This window comes from Glycine soja, chromosome 3 (assembly GCF_004193775.1).
Source record: "Glycine soja cultivar W05 chromosome 3, ASM419377v2, whole genome shotgun sequence".
Lineage (NCBI taxonomy): Eukaryota > Viridiplantae > Streptophyta > Magnoliopsida > Fabales > Fabaceae > Glycine > Glycine soja.
This window is the reverse complement of record NC_041004.1, coordinates 40,734,872-40,750,946: the sequence shown is the minus strand read 5'-3', so window position 1 is coordinate 40,750,946 and position 16,075 is coordinate 40,734,872. Positions and strand designations below refer to the sequence as shown.

The 16,075-nt window shown below is 35.4% G+C and overlaps 3 protein-coding genes across 8 annotated transcripts; all 3 read right to left on the bottom strand.

The window, feature by feature from the left end:
• Positions 1 to 2,023: 2,023 nt before the first annotated feature.
• LOC114407032 (serine/arginine-rich splicing factor RS2Z32-like) lies at positions 2,024 to 5,690 on the bottom strand. 5 transcript variants are annotated; one of them, XM_028369949.1, is made up of 8 exons: positions 5,586 to 5,683; positions 5,148 to 5,287; positions 4,238 to 4,277; positions 3,976 to 4,071; positions 3,057 to 3,250; positions 2,836 to 2,934; positions 2,306 to 2,694; positions 2,024 to 2,200 (listed from the first exon to the last, which is right to left on the bottom strand). In XM_028369949.1, the coding sequence occupies exons 2-7, from the start codon at positions 5,252 to 5,254 to the stop codon at positions 2,331 to 2,333; spliced, it is 900 nt and encodes a 299-aa protein (XP_028225750.1). In that variant the 5' UTR covers positions 5,255 to 5,287; positions 5,586 to 5,683; the 3' UTR covers positions 2,024 to 2,200; positions 2,306 to 2,330. The 5 variants fall into 5 exon arrangements, with proteins under 5 accessions (XP_028225750.1, XP_028225748.1, XP_028225747.1 ...); XM_028369947.1 differs by having other exon boundaries at positions 2,025 to 2,694; positions 5,148 to 5,272; positions 5,586 to 5,690; XM_028369946.1 differs by having other exon boundaries at positions 2,025 to 2,694.
• A 1,692-nt stretch (positions 5,691 to 7,382) lies between these two features.
• LOC114407033 (serine/arginine-rich splicing factor RS2Z32-like) lies at positions 7,383 to 10,241 on the bottom strand. 2 transcript variants are annotated; one of them, XM_028369951.1, is made up of 7 exons: positions 10,111 to 10,241; positions 9,718 to 9,842; positions 8,937 to 8,976; positions 8,661 to 8,756; positions 8,340 to 8,527; positions 8,119 to 8,220; positions 7,383 to 7,994 (listed from the first exon to the last, which is right to left on the bottom strand). In XM_028369951.1, exons 2-7 carry the CDS (start codon positions 9,822 to 9,824, stop codon positions 7,664 to 7,666), a joined length of 864 nt encoding a protein of 287 aa, XP_028225752.1. In that variant the 5' UTR covers positions 9,825 to 9,842; positions 10,111 to 10,241; the 3' UTR covers positions 7,383 to 7,663. The 2 variants fall into 2 exon arrangements, with proteins under 2 accessions (XP_028225752.1, XP_028225753.1); XM_028369952.1 differs by lacking the exon at positions 10,111 to 10,241 and having other exon boundaries at positions 8,937 to 9,218.
• A 2,331-nt stretch (positions 10,242 to 12,572) lies between these two features.
• Positions 12,573 to 15,207, bottom strand: LOC114407031 (ABC transporter G family member 20-like). The gene has a single exon (XM_028369945.1). It carries the CDS (start codon positions 15,143 to 15,145, stop codon positions 12,941 to 12,943), a length of 2,205 nt encoding a protein of 734 aa, XP_028225746.1. The 5' UTR covers positions 15,146 to 15,207; the 3' UTR covers positions 12,573 to 12,940.
• Positions 15,208 to 16,075: the final 868 nt, after the last annotated feature.

Below are 16,075 nucleotides of genomic sequence, written 5' to 3'. Positions count from 1 at the left end.
ATCCTTGAAAATTATTGGCAAAATATTGAACCCTCATGAAATTCAGGTGTTTGTTTCTCAATGAAAGAATATTTACTAGCTGTCATAAGGCCAATCCAAACTAGAAAGGTAACTAATTGTGGTAATTATCGAAGTTCCAATTGAAGATAATGCCAACTAGTTCTCAATTTTTAGCACTGCAGCTCTAAATTGTTGGAAACTGGACATCTCAGCTGCAATGTTTATGTGGGGGTGATGGACCGTTGGAAACCATTTTCTAAGGATTAATTATGCAATACGCGTGTGTATAATTTTTTTTATTACCCTCCAAAAATTATTTTTAGACTATTTAGCGTCAGTTTTCGGCCTGAAAAATAACAAAAGAATCAAGAAGCAGAGTGAGGCGTTTGAGCTTGGACCATTATTTTTATTGGCGGAATGATCTTTGAACACACGAGTTTCTGCACTTTGCACAGGTAAATTGAATACTCTGAAACTCACCATCAATTAGGACAAACTTCAACCTTTTGGGATATGAATCGAACCTACTAGTATGATTATTTTTAAAAAAAATCCAACTTATAGTATTTAACATTTTATCACGTCTATTTTAATCTTCGAACTTTTAAAAACGTGAACATTTGGTCTTTTAAGTTTTCATATGCAAAATGATTTATATAATTTAATGTTCACTCAAAACTTATCAATTAGTGTAACTCAAAACTTAATGTTCAAATGCGAGAATTTTTGTCAATTTATGGTCGTATGTCAATTAGAAATAGAAGGATCATTAGCGAAGAACGAGTTAAACTGTTTAATTTTTTATAAGGTAGGCGAATGATGGAATTTCCCACCTCAACGTCAACAAAAGTCATCAAAACACTTTTGCAAATTCAAATTTTTAAAAATTCATGAAAGTACAAATTCTTTTAATTTCATTATAATTATATAAAAAAAATTCATTTTGAAAAACATTATAAATTTATGCAAAATTTCCAAGGAAGTAGTTCTTTGAAAATATTATTTTCTGCTTTTACTTTTTATAAAAAAAAATACCACTTTATAATTTATATGTTAAAGATGTGATATAATAATTCATAGTCTTGTGAAAATCAAGTTGCAGGTTCATTTAACATTTTTTTAATAAAAAAAAACTTAATAATTCTTTAACTAACGTTCTGAAAACATTTATTGTCTAACAAAATATCATCTTACTTTTTAAAGATTTTTTGTAAGAAAGTTTAATTAATATGTTGACAGTATAAAAAGTTATACACGGTTAACTAGGTAACTAATCAGAAATTGTTTGTAAAAATAAACAAACTATCATACATTATTGAATAACAAAAAATTAATACATTATCTATTTTCTCTTGTAACTAAAATTGAAAACAAGATATAAATATATCTCCAAATAAACAGGCCTATTTTTTTCAACTTCTAGCTCCAAATGTTCGGAAGGCTCCAAACAAGGTGGACGAAGCAGGTGGCTCTCGTGGCAGCAGTGGTGGTTTTTTGTGAGCAACAAGACTTGCAAACACCTTGCACAAACACTACGATGCCAAAATCAAAGACTGGGAGGTGAGTAACGAGGTTAAATTGTATACCTGTAGGCATGAGATGCCTTATATAGTGATGGATGAAGGGAAAGTTAGTTAGATAGCTGTTGTGAATCCATGTGGTCCATGGCCCACAATAGTTACTTAAACTTTTCCTTCATCTATCGCTATACAAGGCATCCCATGCCTACATGTATACAATTTAATTTCATTACTCACCTCTTGCACTCTGACTTTGGCATCGGATATTTTGTGCAAGTGTATGCAGGTCTTGTTTCTCAACAAAAAACCACTGCTGCGACTGCCGGAGCCACCTGTCCTGTTTCATCAATCGTGTTTGGAGCCTTCCAAACATGTTTTTTGAAAAAATAAAACAAAACAATGAATAATGAGAAATACCAAATTGTTCGTAACCAAAAAAACTATAACATGCAAGCCATCGAAGTAGCTCACAACACTGATATGTAGCAAGTTATCAAAATAATGTGAAAAAAATAGAAAAACCTTAAGATCTATATTATTTGAGTTGAAAGGATTCAAAACATGCCAGATTTAAATTTCTCACAATAGTTCATATTGATTTAAATTATGCCAACATTTGAAACAAATTCATGCACTCCATATTCTAGGTAAGCCATACATGCTGCTTGACCAGCAAGAATCTGAAAAATAGGATACATAAAACTGTTTTCAGAAACAATTGTCACATAATTAAGCTGGAGTGCATTTTATAAACAAAGCAGATACAAATTGGGTCACATCCTGACCTCATTTTATCAGGAAGTGCTGTTTTCAAGGTGACTGTGAGCGACGGTGGTTGTCATCATCTTCATCAATGGGGCTCCTGTCATCATCCCTAGGGCTCCGGCTGGGGCTGCGGCTATGTCCATTAGCTTTAGGGCTATCATAGCCACCCTCATCACGGTCCCTTGCAGGGCTAGCAGGGCTTCTACTTTTCCCTCTAGGACCATCACTGTAGTCAGACCCATCTTGATGAGTGGCCAACCTATCATTGCCAGGAGATGTGTCACCTCTCTTCCGTGGGCTGCTTTGGTCAGGTGATGCACTATGCTTCCTTATCTTGGAGGGCTCACGACTCTGTGATCTATCTTCAGAAACTGGGCTTCGTTCTCTTCTGACAGGAGATCTCGATCGGCTGGCAAGAACCAAGGTAACCAAAACTCAGCTTACAAGCAAAGATGTTATAAAACAATTCTGACTACTGAAACTACAGCCAATTGAAATTGCAGAGTCGTTGCATCAGAACCAATAAGATTAGTGACTGTTAAAATCAAACCTGTAGCTGTGGTCTCGGCTGTAGCTTCGATCCCTGCTTCTTCCACGACGAGGAGAACGTGACCTTACTGGTGAACGTGAAAGACTCCGTCCACGTTGGCTTTTAGAACAATTCAAATTGACATCAATGATTTAAAGCTCATAAAACCCATTAGAGAGCAATAACCATGTTAAGAGCAAATCAACACGAGGTAGAAGTTTGGAAATTAGATTATGGCCTACCTCAACTTTTTGGGACTGTTCTTACAGTTCTTTTCTATATGACCTCTTTCCCCACAACGGTAACACTTGTTCTTCCAATCCCCGGCTTTGCAATCTCGGGCCCAATGACCATCAATGCCACAGTTAAAGCATCGCCCAGATCCAGGAGGTGGACCCCGACCCATATATTCCCGGTCCCGGGAACCACGAGGACCCTGATTAATTAGAGATCCAATGAGAAAATAAAATTAACAAGAAATCAAAAGCTAACAAAATTTGTTCAAACAAGTCAAAGAACAATAGCAGTGATATCAGAAATGGCAGGGTTCAGAAGAAATTGAGTACCAAGTATTTAGGAAAACAGTTAGAACAGTAATAAAAACAAATTAGAAAAAGGTATACAACTATGCATACCTAATTTAAATTTTGTACTTATTACTGAAATTTATTTTGTTTTTTGGCTTTGTTGTTACTTATTACTTAAATACAAAAAGGTTAGGTTGATAATACAAAAATCAACAACAAAGTCAAAAAACAAATCAAAGCATTTATCAAATACTAAACTAGGTACTCTTCAATCAGTATTCAAGGGATTGTTTTGATTAGAAAATGACTAATCTAATCAGAAGAGATATATTGAAAACAGAACTAATTGTGCAATTAGAATTTAGAAACACAAAGGATATATAAAAGCCCAATTAATAGATTATATAGAAAAATCCCTATATGTAACTGTAAGATCCAACAATTATGCAAATATATGTCCACAAAGCAAGCACTTTCAGGTGAAGACTGAACTCTTTACAGTACATATGCATTAACCCAAGAATATAGCACCAACGGAAAATATCCCTTTGATCGCTAGTAACAAATGAGATAAGCAATTCTGAAAAAATAAAATAAAATAGAAAGGTAAACCATGAAGGGAAGTAATTCCTACCCCCTTGGCAAATTCCACAATAATACGACTTCCTTCAACATCACGACCATCCAGGTTGTATCTAGCATCATCAGCATCTCGAGGATCACTAAATTCCTGTTCAAAATATGTCAGGAACAAGCCAATAAAGTAACACCGAATCTTACCTTCATTTACAACTGAATTCCTCCGAGCAGATACTAAAAGCCACCTTGGAGCAAAGGCATGAGGAGAAATTGAAGTAAAAAAGAAATACATAAAGACAGAAAGGGTGACAACTTACAACAAAGGCGAAATCATTCTTCATATCTACGCCTCGAACTCTGCGGAAATGGTTTCCAGAAACAATAAGGCCATCATTACTTAACTACTGGAACTGTATGATACATCACCCCTCAAAGACGAACTAAACACCAGTTTGGGAGTGTTGCCATTTCCATAAAAAACACGCAATAACATTACAGAAAGAATCGCCAAAGTCAATACTCGACAGGAATTTCCACAAATTCCACCAAGGCCAACCTCCCAACAAAGACCTCCAGGTTTAGAGAAAACCTCAGAAACCTTCAACAAGATCATTCAAGTCAAAACATGACACCTAGGTGATTTGGTTCCCACACATAATATGACAAATAACCAATATAACTCCAAGCTCATAACAAAGCTTGGGAAAAACCTGTATACCATCCCATGGTCAACGCCCCATGGCAACTTATCACCAACTTAGCTCCCTTGCCAATTTAAACAATAAATCTTAAAGTTAAACAATTTCAAACATAAATTGCACAAGTTAAACAATTAACACATTAAAGTGTGATAGGACATAACAACGGACAACATCCTGCCGTCTCTAACCAAGAAATGATGTACTAATAAATTATAAGACATTCATCCAAATCCAAATAGACACACACGCAATCATAATAATCATGAAAAAGACTAAATAACCAACGTCATTTACAAGTAAATGATTTAAAACAGTCACAGACCAAGACTTCCGCAATTGCAGAAGTATCGCCATATTTTTACAAGATTTCCCACAACATTAAAGATTGTGACGAAGCCACAGCCCCAATTTAACACCTTGCAAGTAAAAAACTTTTTTTAAAAGGATGAGATTGCATAATTTGAAGGATAAAGACTGTTCTATACATAATTTGAAGGATAATGATGAATCATAAAGGGAAAATTACCTTCCATATCTGCTGAAGACACGCTCCAGGTCACGGGAACGAGTCCTCGAAGACAACCGTCCAACATAGAGGCGGGTATTACCATATTTATCATCATAGCGAGGCATCGTTGATTTCTTCTAGCTCTGCAAAACATACAACAGAAATTTCAAAATTTAATTAGACAAAGAGACCCCTTATTAATCGTATCATTTGAGCATATAACAATAACGAATAAAAAATTGAATTTCAAGCATGCAATCAATTTGAAACCTAATTCGGAGAAAACTAACAAACCGATAAATTGTTGAATCGGGAATTGATGAGATTGATGAAAATAAGCATGCAGAGACGGAATCCGATAGAGATTCGGAACCAAAAGTGAAAAGGTGAATCGAATTGAAAGGGAAGAGAATGAAATCTAAGAAAAAAAGTGGGATAGATAAGAAGAGTTACAACCTCGGAGCGGATTGGTGTTTCTTCGTGAACCCTTTCAAAGTGGATCGGTATCTTGCATTCTTACCTACGATTTATTATTATTATTTATACAAACACCACTGCCACATATCTCCATAGATTTTTTTTGGTTTCTTTAATTGAAAAGTGGAATTGGGCCGACAGTTGGGCTTTTGACGGATTATTTAAGGTTGATGCTAGGTGCACCCAGCAATTTCCCATTTTTCTAAAATTGCGCTTTCATAAAATTTTATAGAAAAAGTTCTTCCTTAAGAGTTTACATTATGGAAGAACTTCTTCCATAAAGTGTAAGAGTTTTCTTTTAATTTTTTTTGAAAAATATTTGTGGCAAATTAATTTAAAATTAATAATCCAAACAAGACTCAACCTATGACTTTTAGGTTATTAGTACAACATTCTAACCAATTAAGCTAATGAGCCAATTACATTATAAAATAAATAATGTTGTTATACATAACACTAAAATTTTTAATGCATATTTAATGAGCATGTAAATTTAAATAATAAATTTTCTGACAATTAATTTTGATATAAATCATACGAATTATTTACATGTGCATTAAATATACATTAGAAATTTTAGTGTTATGCATAACAACATTATTTATTTTATAACGTAATTGGTTCATTAGCTCAATTGGTTAGAACTTTGTGTTAATAACCTGAAAGCTACAAGTTCAAGTCTTATGGAAGGACAATTTTAGAAAAATGGAAAATTGCTGGGTGCACCTAGCAACACCCATTATTTAATACTACTTTTTGGAAGAAAAAAAAAGAAGAAAGAAAAAATGCTAACTCCCCTAAAATCTTATAATATTTGATTTGGAAAAAATGTTACATATTTGTAGTCATAGTAAGATAAGATATATGTTTAAAAAATTTAGATATATAAAAATATTATCATTTTATCATAATTATATTATCTTTTTAAAATTCTTTTTTTAATATATAGTAAATAAATATATAATAATTTTTTAAAGGAGAATATTTAATATATTTTTTAAAGTTGTGTTTAATATATATATATATATATATATATAACATTATTGTATTATGAATAAAGGATTAGTTTGATTTGTTAATTTATCATACCACACAAGATAAATATAAATATTTTTATTTCATGTTTAATTTAAAAAATAATTAAGAAATAACACAAATTAAATAAAAGAAACACAATAAAATTTCTAATTATAAAATAATAACTAAAGAAATAAAACACCGAGATTTTTATTTTAATCTCTTTCTTTATTTTGATAAACACGTTAAATTTAATATAAATTAGGTATTTAATAAAGTTTTTATTATTTTACTTGCATTGTATGTATAACTTTTCTTTTCTTGTCCTATCCGACACTATATTTTTAACAAATCATACCGTCTCTAAATCTTTATCTCGAGAGAAAATATTTTGGGTATTGTTTCATTTTATACAAAAGAGCTTTTTAAAAAATTCTTAACTAAGGAGTTTTATAATCACTCCTTCCTATTGAGCCACATGTACTTCTTTTTATATGTCATCATGTTTGACGTATTCAAGTTTAATTCCACTCATGTAATTATGTACAGATACTATTCAAGTTAAATAAACCATTTTCAACGATTGCTATGACATAAACTTCATTTTCATTTAAGTTATAAATAAAACTTATAGGCAAATAATTCAATTCACTATCAACTGACGTTTACATAAAAACTAGACATCATAGGGTATTATTACGTTGACACAGTGACATCCACAGATAATTATGCGAGAAAGACAAATAAATACCCATTAAATTAAGAATGATGCTAAGCATGCTGGATTTAAATTTCTCATAATTCACAATGTTTCAACACAAATTTGGGAAGGTTATATTCTTTGTAAGCCATACATTGCGCAACCAAAGATAAACTGAATAATACCATACATAAAACCGTTCTTCATAAATCATAAACAATTCATAATAGTTTCTTTTAAGCGAAAAAATTGTCCCATACTTCACAACAAAGTGCATTAGATAACCAAAGCAGATAAATTATAGGCCACGTCCAGAGTTCATTTCTCTAAGAAATACTTCTTAAGGTGACTCGCTGCCTCTTGGTGAGTGGCGGTGGTTGTCTTCATCATCAATGGGGCTCCTGTCATCATCCCTGGGGCTACGGCTAGGGCTGCCACTACGACCATTAACTTTAGGGCTGTCATAGCCCCTATCTTCGCGGTCCCTTGCAGGGCTTCTGCTCAACCTATCATTGTCAGGAGATGTGTCACCTCTTCTCTGTGGGCTACGGTCAGGTGATGGACTATGCTTCCTTGTCTTGGAGGGCTGAGGACTATTTTTGTGTTGAGGGCTTTGTGACCTATCTTCACGAACGGGGCTTTCTTCTCTTCTGACAGGGGATCGTGATCGACTAGCAAGACCGAAGGCACCCAAAACTCAGCATACAGGATAAGACTTTACAAACAAAAAATGTGAAACCTTGCTGCATCACTACATCGCATGCATAAGAATTCCGGACTATAAAATCATCTTACCTGTAGCTGCGATCACGGCTATAACTGCGATCACGGCTTCTGCCACGACGAGGTGAATGTGACCTGACTGGTGACCGTGAATAACTCCGTCCTCGCCTTGTGCTTGAATCAGACAGATTAACATCGTCAGTTTAGAGCTCAGAGACTCCATTGAAATGGAAAAAACAGGTTAAGAAAACACAGAAGCAGTACCACCTTGAAAACTAAATAGCACTGCATACCTCAATTTTTTGGGGCTGTTCTTGCAGTTCCTTTCTATATGTCCTCTCTCCCCACAGCGGTAACACTTATTCTTCCAATCCCCAGCTTTGCAATCCCGTGCCCAATGACCATCAAGGCCACAATTAAAGCAGCGTCCAGAGCCAGGAGGAGGACCTCGCCCCAAATATTCCCGGGACCCACGAGGAGCCTGATTAAAAACAAGTGATGATCAGACAACAATACAAAAATATAAAATGCAAATAATCTAACAAAAACAGTTCCCAAGTCTATGTACAACTATTGTAATAATATCATAAAACTTGTATTGAAGTGTTTCATACCCCTTTTGCAAATTCCACAATAATACGACTTCCATCAACATCCCGACCATCCAAGTTATATCTTGCATCATCAGCATCTCGAGGATCACTAAAATCCTGTCCAAAGGTTGTAAGGAACAAGCCAAGAAAGTAACACAGAAATCACACCATCATCTACAACTGAATTCCTCCAAGCAGATACTAGAAGCCACTTTTTAGCAAATAAATAAGAAGAAATTGAAGTCCTAGGAAATAAATAAATAAATAGACAAAGATAAAGAAAGGGTGACAACTTACAACAAAGGCGAAATCATTCTTCATATCCACACCCCGAACTCTGCGGAAATGGTTTCCAGAAACAGTAAGGCCATCATTACTTAACTACTTGAACTGTATGATACTTCGCCCCTCAAAGACGAACTAAACACCAGTTTGTGATTGATGCCATTTCCATAAAAACAAGCAATAACATTACAGAAAGAATCGCCAAAGTCAACACTCGACAGGAATTTCCACCAATTCCACCATGGCAAACCTCCCACCACAGACCTCTCCAGGTTTAGCCAAAACCCCAGAAACCTTCAATAAGATTATTCAAGTTAAAAACATGACGCCTAGGGGGTACAGTTCCCAGACATAACATGACGAATAAATCCAAGCACAAAACAAAGCTTGGGAAAAACCTGTATATTATCCCCCGAGCTTCAGTGAAACTCGTGAAGGACACCCCATGTCTACTCGTCACTAATTTAGCTAGCTCTCTTGCCAATTCAAAAAATAAAAACTAATCAAGGAGACCTGACAATTAGTTCCCCACACAAAATTTTGTAACATGGCGATAAAACAATACAAATTGATTACGGAAATTTCCTGTCGGATCTCAAAAAGAAAGGCGGGACTCGTACAAATAAAAATCATTCACTAAACATATAATAGAACATACAAGGAAAAGATACAAAAAAGAATAAACAATTAGGAATTGCATGCAAATTACAACTTTCAGAAAATGCTGTGATTGCACATAGCAAATAACTAAGACCATGCTCGACGATGGAATGATAAGAAAAGGGGGAATTACCTTCCATATCTGCTGAAGGCACGCTCCAGATCCCGGGAACGAGTCCTCGAAGATAAGTGCCCCACATAGAGGCGGGTATTGCCGTATTTATCATCATAGCGAGGCATCGTTGAATTCTTCTAGCTCTGCAAAATCAACAACTCAAATTGCGTAATTAACTAAGAAAAAGGTAACCCAGAGATCCCTTCTCTGTGAATGAAACAAATAACAAATCGGAACACATGACGCTAGATCCAATTTCAACCCTTAGGATCAATTTAAAACTTAAACTCAATGAATAATTAAAACGCTCCTTTATTGAAACTGGAAAATCAAAAACTGAAAACTGCAGATACAAATCGAATTGAAAAGGAAGCGAAATCGAAAGGGGAACGGAAAGAAGAGAAGAGTTACCTCTGAGTGGATTGCTTTTTCTCCCGAAACCTAACCCTTTCAAGTGGATCTGTGTTCTGTTCCCTACCGTGTGTTACAATATTTATAAAAGACCACGACGATGCCCACGTTTTCTTTTGTCCTGACGTAACTGGGCTTTTTCTTCCATTTATCGAAATTGGGCTAAGAATGGGCTTTCGAAGGGCTTGCCAACTAATCTACAGATAAAGCCCGTATAAATTATTGTAATATAGTCGGTACTTAAAAAGAGTTTTTTTTATATAGCCTGAACCTGAAGGTGTTACCACATTATTTAAAAATTTAACGCAAAATTAAAGTACTTTGATATTGTAACTTATGGTGTATTTGGTTTAGAGAATTAAAATAGAAAGGATTTAAATAAAGATAATTTTTTTAAAGGTAAAATATGTTTGAGGTTCCTATAAAATTTTAAAGTATTAATTTTATCTTGATAAAAAATTTCGTATTAATTTAATCTTATAAAAATAAAATATATTTTTATTTAATCTTTAATATTAATTTTGTTAGACAGTTATATGATGAAATTAAGATACTTAGATTACTTTTTCCCTCAACTTTTCAAGCACTCAGAAAACACCCAAACTCGTTGTTGTTTCAACGTCATTCTCTTAATCTTATTAGAAAGTTGGACGAAAAATTACAATTTTTTTAAAATATTTAATTGTCATAAATTATTTAATTTATTTGAAGAGTTTAACCCTAATAAATTGTTTAATACATTTGTAATCAAATTATACGTATAAATTTGTTAATTATGTTACCTTACTATCTAATAAAATTACCACTAAAAACTAATAAAAATAAGTTTTATTTTTATAATGACTAAATTAATATTAAAAAAATTATAACGATAAAATTAATATTTTTTAAATTTTATAGCAACCTTAAATATATTTTACTAATTTTTTTAATTGAAATAGAAGGTAAAAGATGTGAGGCTTTCGTGAAATGCACAAAATTTCTCTCTAATTTGTTTTCTGATTCTCTAAATCAAATACCGTCTTAATGCGAAAGTAATCTATTTATCTATGGATGCTTTCTTACCTAATTCTCTATACTGATTATTATTTAGTTTTTCCGTCGTTATTGTTTGCACTAGTATTATTTTAGCAAAAGATGCAATGATTACTCTTTTCTCCATGAGTCTCTTGGCCTAATTAAGGTTATGACTATTTAATGTTTCGCTTTTAAGTTTTAAACACATGGAGACAGAAAGTAAGTGACGGAATATACATGTATGACTTAATCAAATGCTGCATATATACATGTGTAACGACTTTTGACACCTTTAGAGAAGTGAGAATTCAAGAATGCTCTTTTTTAGATGTACTTAGATAATTTCTCATCAGGACCCGATGATTTAAATCTAGTCTTTTATAAGAGATTTTGGAATTTATTAGGTGATGAAATTTTCCAAAACAGTGTGGCTTGGTTGGAGCAGAGATCTTTTCCACCTAATTAATTATTTGAATAGTACTGATATTATTCTTATTCCAAAAAATATAATCACTATGAAGGATTTTCGTCCTATATATTCCTAATGTGCTTTACAAGATCAATTCAAAAGCTTTAGCCAATTGACTTAAACTCATTCTTCCAAAGTATATTTCCCATGAGTAGTAAACTTTTGTTGAAGGTTCATCAATTCTTGAAAATGTTTTATATAATAGCTATTGAGATCATTCACAATATGAATTGCCAAACTAGAGAGAAAATTGGTGAATTTGCTCTAAAAATTGAACCCCACAAAGCCTTTGACAAAGTTGATTGAAGGTATTTTAGTGCTATTATGACCTAAATGGGTTTTGATGAAAAGTGAATAAAATAGATGAAAATGTGTGTTGAAACAGTAAATTTCAATGTGTTGATCAAAGGTAAAGGAATCTGTATTATTCTTCCGGCTTTGAGAGGTCTTAGACTAGTTGATTTACTGTCTCACTTATCATATATGTATGAAGAGACTTTCTATTCATGGAATAAGAATGTGTAGGGTAGCTCATTGCGCATTAGTTAAAGATTTAAGATGTCTAGTCTCATTGCATTAGTTATTTGAAAAATGTTTAATCAACATCCATTATACCATGAGACGTATAGAGAAAGAAAAAAAATATAAATATGATAAAATTTATAATGTGATAAAAAGAAGAAAAAAATGTCTTAATGGGATGATTAAAATAAGATAATATTTATGTATTATTACTTTTAACTATTTAGCTTCAAATATTCATCAATATATATATATATATATATATATATATATATATATATATATATATATATATATATATATATATTCCTAGAAGACTTAATTCTTTTAAATAAATAGAAGACCTAAATATAGTTTAAAATAAAACTTGGTTCAATTTCAAAAGAAAAAGAAAATTACAGAATGACCATACCCGAGTTCAAAATACTACCACATAGGTGTATGAGTATCACAATTCACAATAAATTTATCTTCCAGATAATTTAAGTGCAAAAACTAATGAAAATTAGCATGAAAAGAGTACGTACGTAAATAAACTGAGGATAAATTATAAAGAAACCCCTCCCCACCCGAAAAAGAAAATGCTGAAGAAGAAAGGAGTACCATTGTCTCCATGAAAAACACAAGAAGCTGTTTAGTTTTTCCGATACAGTAGTAATCTTAATTAACAGTCTGTGTCTAAGATAAATTACGTTACAATGCTACATACTGTTTTTTTTATCGTTTTTTCGGTTGCACTCTTGATTTATTATTGAGATGAATAAAATATGAGTATGAGGGAAGAGTAGGGCTAGGAAAAGTGTTAATGGGTTCCTTGACTAACTACCTCCTCTTGTTCCTGCTCCCAAAGAGCAGCGCCAAATAAAAGAGGAAGCGAAAGAAGAACCCCCAAGCCACCGTGACCCAGAAGCAGTTCCACTTACTCAGCTGCGTAATCCCCTGCTGCTTCAGCACATCCTCTCCAGTAACTACGCACGTCGACCTCGAGATGTTCATTCCCAGCGTCTCGCTCATACTCTTCAGCAGCTCCACCTTCACCGCCTCCGGCACCATCCCCAGCGGCGTGTTGTCGAACATCTGAATCCCTCTTACGAAGCACCTCGGAGACCTCACATCGAACTCGTTCTGCAGCACTCCCTCGTACGGATACTTCACCAGCGAAAGGTAGTGGAACCATATCCAGTACGGAGGGATCCTGTCCCTGCTGATGAAGAACCCGCTGAAGAGAAGAAAGTAAGCCAGAATCGCAACCACAACAGTGAATCCTATCATCACGTGCGATACCACACCAGATAAGAACGTCACGAACGAGTTCCCGGCCCAAAACGAGGCCAGGATGGTCAGAAAATAAAAGAGAAAGCCCGAACTGCCACCGGCAAGGCCCACGGCCCAGAACGTGGTGGCCGCGAATGCTAGGGAGAGAAAAAGCAAGGAAGGGAGGGAAATGATTGCGTGCACGAGCACGTAGGACGAGCGACGGTAGGCGTTGTGGGCGGTCTCTCTCATGAAGATGTAGCGCTCTTGGAGGAACACTGGCATAGCTTCGGCGCACGTGTAGAACGTGGTGGACATGGCGAACGCGAAGAACCCCACGCGCTCTTGAACTCCTTTTGGAGAATCGTCCAGGTGAAAAAAAATTGTTGCCAAGATTGCCCCTGTCACCAGAACTGCAACTAAGCGAATCCCGAATAACTCCGGCATCCTCATTGAGTTAGTTAAAGAACGTTTTCCAATCACCAACATCTCCATCCAAAACGGATTCGCGAAGGCGGGAACTGAAACCAACGCCGTTGAGTTGTTGTTCTTAGTGCCGGACACGAGTTTGCCTCTGGAAATGCTAGCGCTGATGGCGTCCTTGAGAGATAATTTCGGTTTGGCCCCGTTCTGGGCCTGGTTTTTGTTTTTGAGCTGCCAGGATTTGTTGAAGTCCACTAAACTCTTGGTGCCAGTTGGTTCTTGTTCGAGTTCGCGGATTAGGTCGAGTGCGAATTCGGTGCGGTTTTCGTTCTCCGGGATGGGGTGGCCGAACTCGGAGAAGAAACCGGGGAGGTTTGCCGGAGAGCCGCTAAAGACGGTGTTTCCGTGGGAGAGGAAGATCAAGTGGTCTAAGAGGCTCAAGATTCTGTAGCTAGGTTGGTGAATGGACATGATGACGATGCTTCCGCTCTGAGCGATTCGCTGCAAGACTTTCACGACCATGAAGGCGCTGGTGGAGTCGAGGCCGGAGGTTGGTTCATCGAGGAAGAGCACGATGGGGTCGTGGATGATGTCGGTTCCGATCGAGACGCGGCGGCGTTCGCCGCCGGAGACGCCGCGGTGGCCCTCATCACCGATGACGGTTGTAGCGGCAGCGCGGAGGCCGAGTTGGTCGATGAGGGCTTGGACGCGGGCCTTTTTCTTGGACTTGGAGAAGGAGCGAGGGAGTCTGAACTCCGCGGCGAACATTAGGGTTTCTTCAACGGTGAGCATGGGGAAGAGGAGGTCGTCTTGCATGACGTAAGCGGAGATAACCTTCAAAAGACTCGATTCCAAAACGTCGCCGTTTAGGGTGACAGTGCCTTTGAGGCTTTCTTTTGAGATTCTATCGGCGAGGGCGTCGATTAGAGTCGACTTTCCAGAACCGCTTGCGCCGAGGACGGCCATGATCTCGCCGTCCTTAGCCTCGCCGGAGATGTCGTTGAGGAGAGTCTTGGTGCCGTTGGGTTTGGTTTCGTGGTCGGGTGTGGAAATGGTAGTGGCGGGAAAAAAAGTAAACTTGCGGCGGAGGTTGACGCTGTAGGTTAAGTTGGTGAAGGAGAGGACAAAGGGGTGGGTGGTGGAGGAGGAAGAGAGGTCGAGAACATGGTGGGGAGGTGTAAGAGGAATGTCGTTTTGAGCATCTTGGACGCGTTTAAGGAGGTCTCCGAGGGTTCTGGATCTGGTTCGGGTTGGAGGGTTGACTAGCTCCATGGATTGATTGAAGAAAGGAAGCCTGTCTTGGAGGACAGGGTTGGGTGGTGGTGGTGGTGGTGGTGTTAGACGAGACATTCGTGTGTGGAACACTCAACTGAGAGTAGTTTGGCGATTTTATAAGTGCATTGCATTGGTTATAGGAGTAATGATATTTTCTATAAATAATAGGAAAGGTAAGACTTAAAGAGAATGCTATGATAATTCAACTTTGACGTATGCAATTTCAACTTCAAACGTTACGTACTTAATTCAGCTCGATAGGATCAGCGGGTGCAATGCAGGTGAGGTGGTTGTGACCATATTGCTAGCTAAGCTCTATGTGACTCTACTACATCTTACTACTTACTACCAAGCCTCAACATGTAATGATAACTGATATATTTAGTACGTAATTAATTATTGTCACCTTAAATTAATCACTTTCATGTTTTTATCTTTTGACCCATGCTTAACCAAATCTGTGTGTCATTAATGGAATGACTTAAATGATATAATTCACATAATTAATTCATGTCTTCATTAACTTGTTTTATCCTTAGATTTACTGTTTTAAATGGTTTATATCATTAATGTAAAATATACTCCATTATTCTTTTTATTTATAAAACTCAAATCAAAAATAATATTTATTCATTTATATAAGATGTAATATAATATTCGTTGTATTAATTATTTTTATATTATAAATATTACTAATTTAAAGAAAAAAGATAATATAGTGACAAACAATTAGAAAAGAGAAAAGTATTAATTGTAAGAAAGTTTTGAAAAAAGTTATAAATTTAAGATAAATTTATTGCTATTAATTAAATTAATTGTTTTTTATGAATTAGGTAATTAAATATTATATATAAGAACTAGGGAGTATTAATCAACACAACAAGATGAATATTGTAAAAGACTAATTGCTGATATATATATATATATATATATATGCATTCGTTTCTCTATATCTAAATTTCAAATAATATGTTTCATTTTATAAGATCAAATATATAATATTTT

Excerpts from the sequence above, each read along its gene's own strand:
- LOC114407031 (XM_028369945.1), bottom strand. The coding sequence starts at position 15,145 with ATGTCTCGTCTAACACCACCACCACCACCACCACCCAACCCTGTCCTC.
- LOC114407032 (XM_028369947.1), bottom strand. The coding sequence starts at position 5,254 with ATGCCTCGCTATGATGATAAATATGGTAATACCCGCCTCTATGTTGGA. Across the intron at positions 4,072-4,237 it reads AGAATGATTTCGCCTTTGTT|GAATTTAGTGATCCTCGAGA; the intron begins GTAAGTTGTCAC and ends TATTTTGAACAG. Across the intron at positions 2,695-2,835 it reads AGCCGAGACCACAGCTACAG|CCGATCGAGATCTCCTGTCA; the intron begins GTTTGATTTTAA and ends GGTTCTTGCCAG.
- LOC114407033 (XM_028369951.1), bottom strand. The coding sequence starts at position 9,824 with ATGCCTCGCTATGATGATAAATACGGCAATACCCGCCTCTATGTGGGG. Across the intron at positions 8,757-8,936 it reads AGAATGATTTCGCCTTTGTT|GATTTTAGTGATCCTCGAGA; the intron begins GTAAGTTGTCAC and ends ACCTTTGGACAG. Across the intron at positions 8,528-8,660 it reads TTGTGGAATTTGCAAAAGGG|GCTCCTCGTGGGTCCCGGGA; the intron begins GTATGAAACACT and ends GTTTTTAATCAG.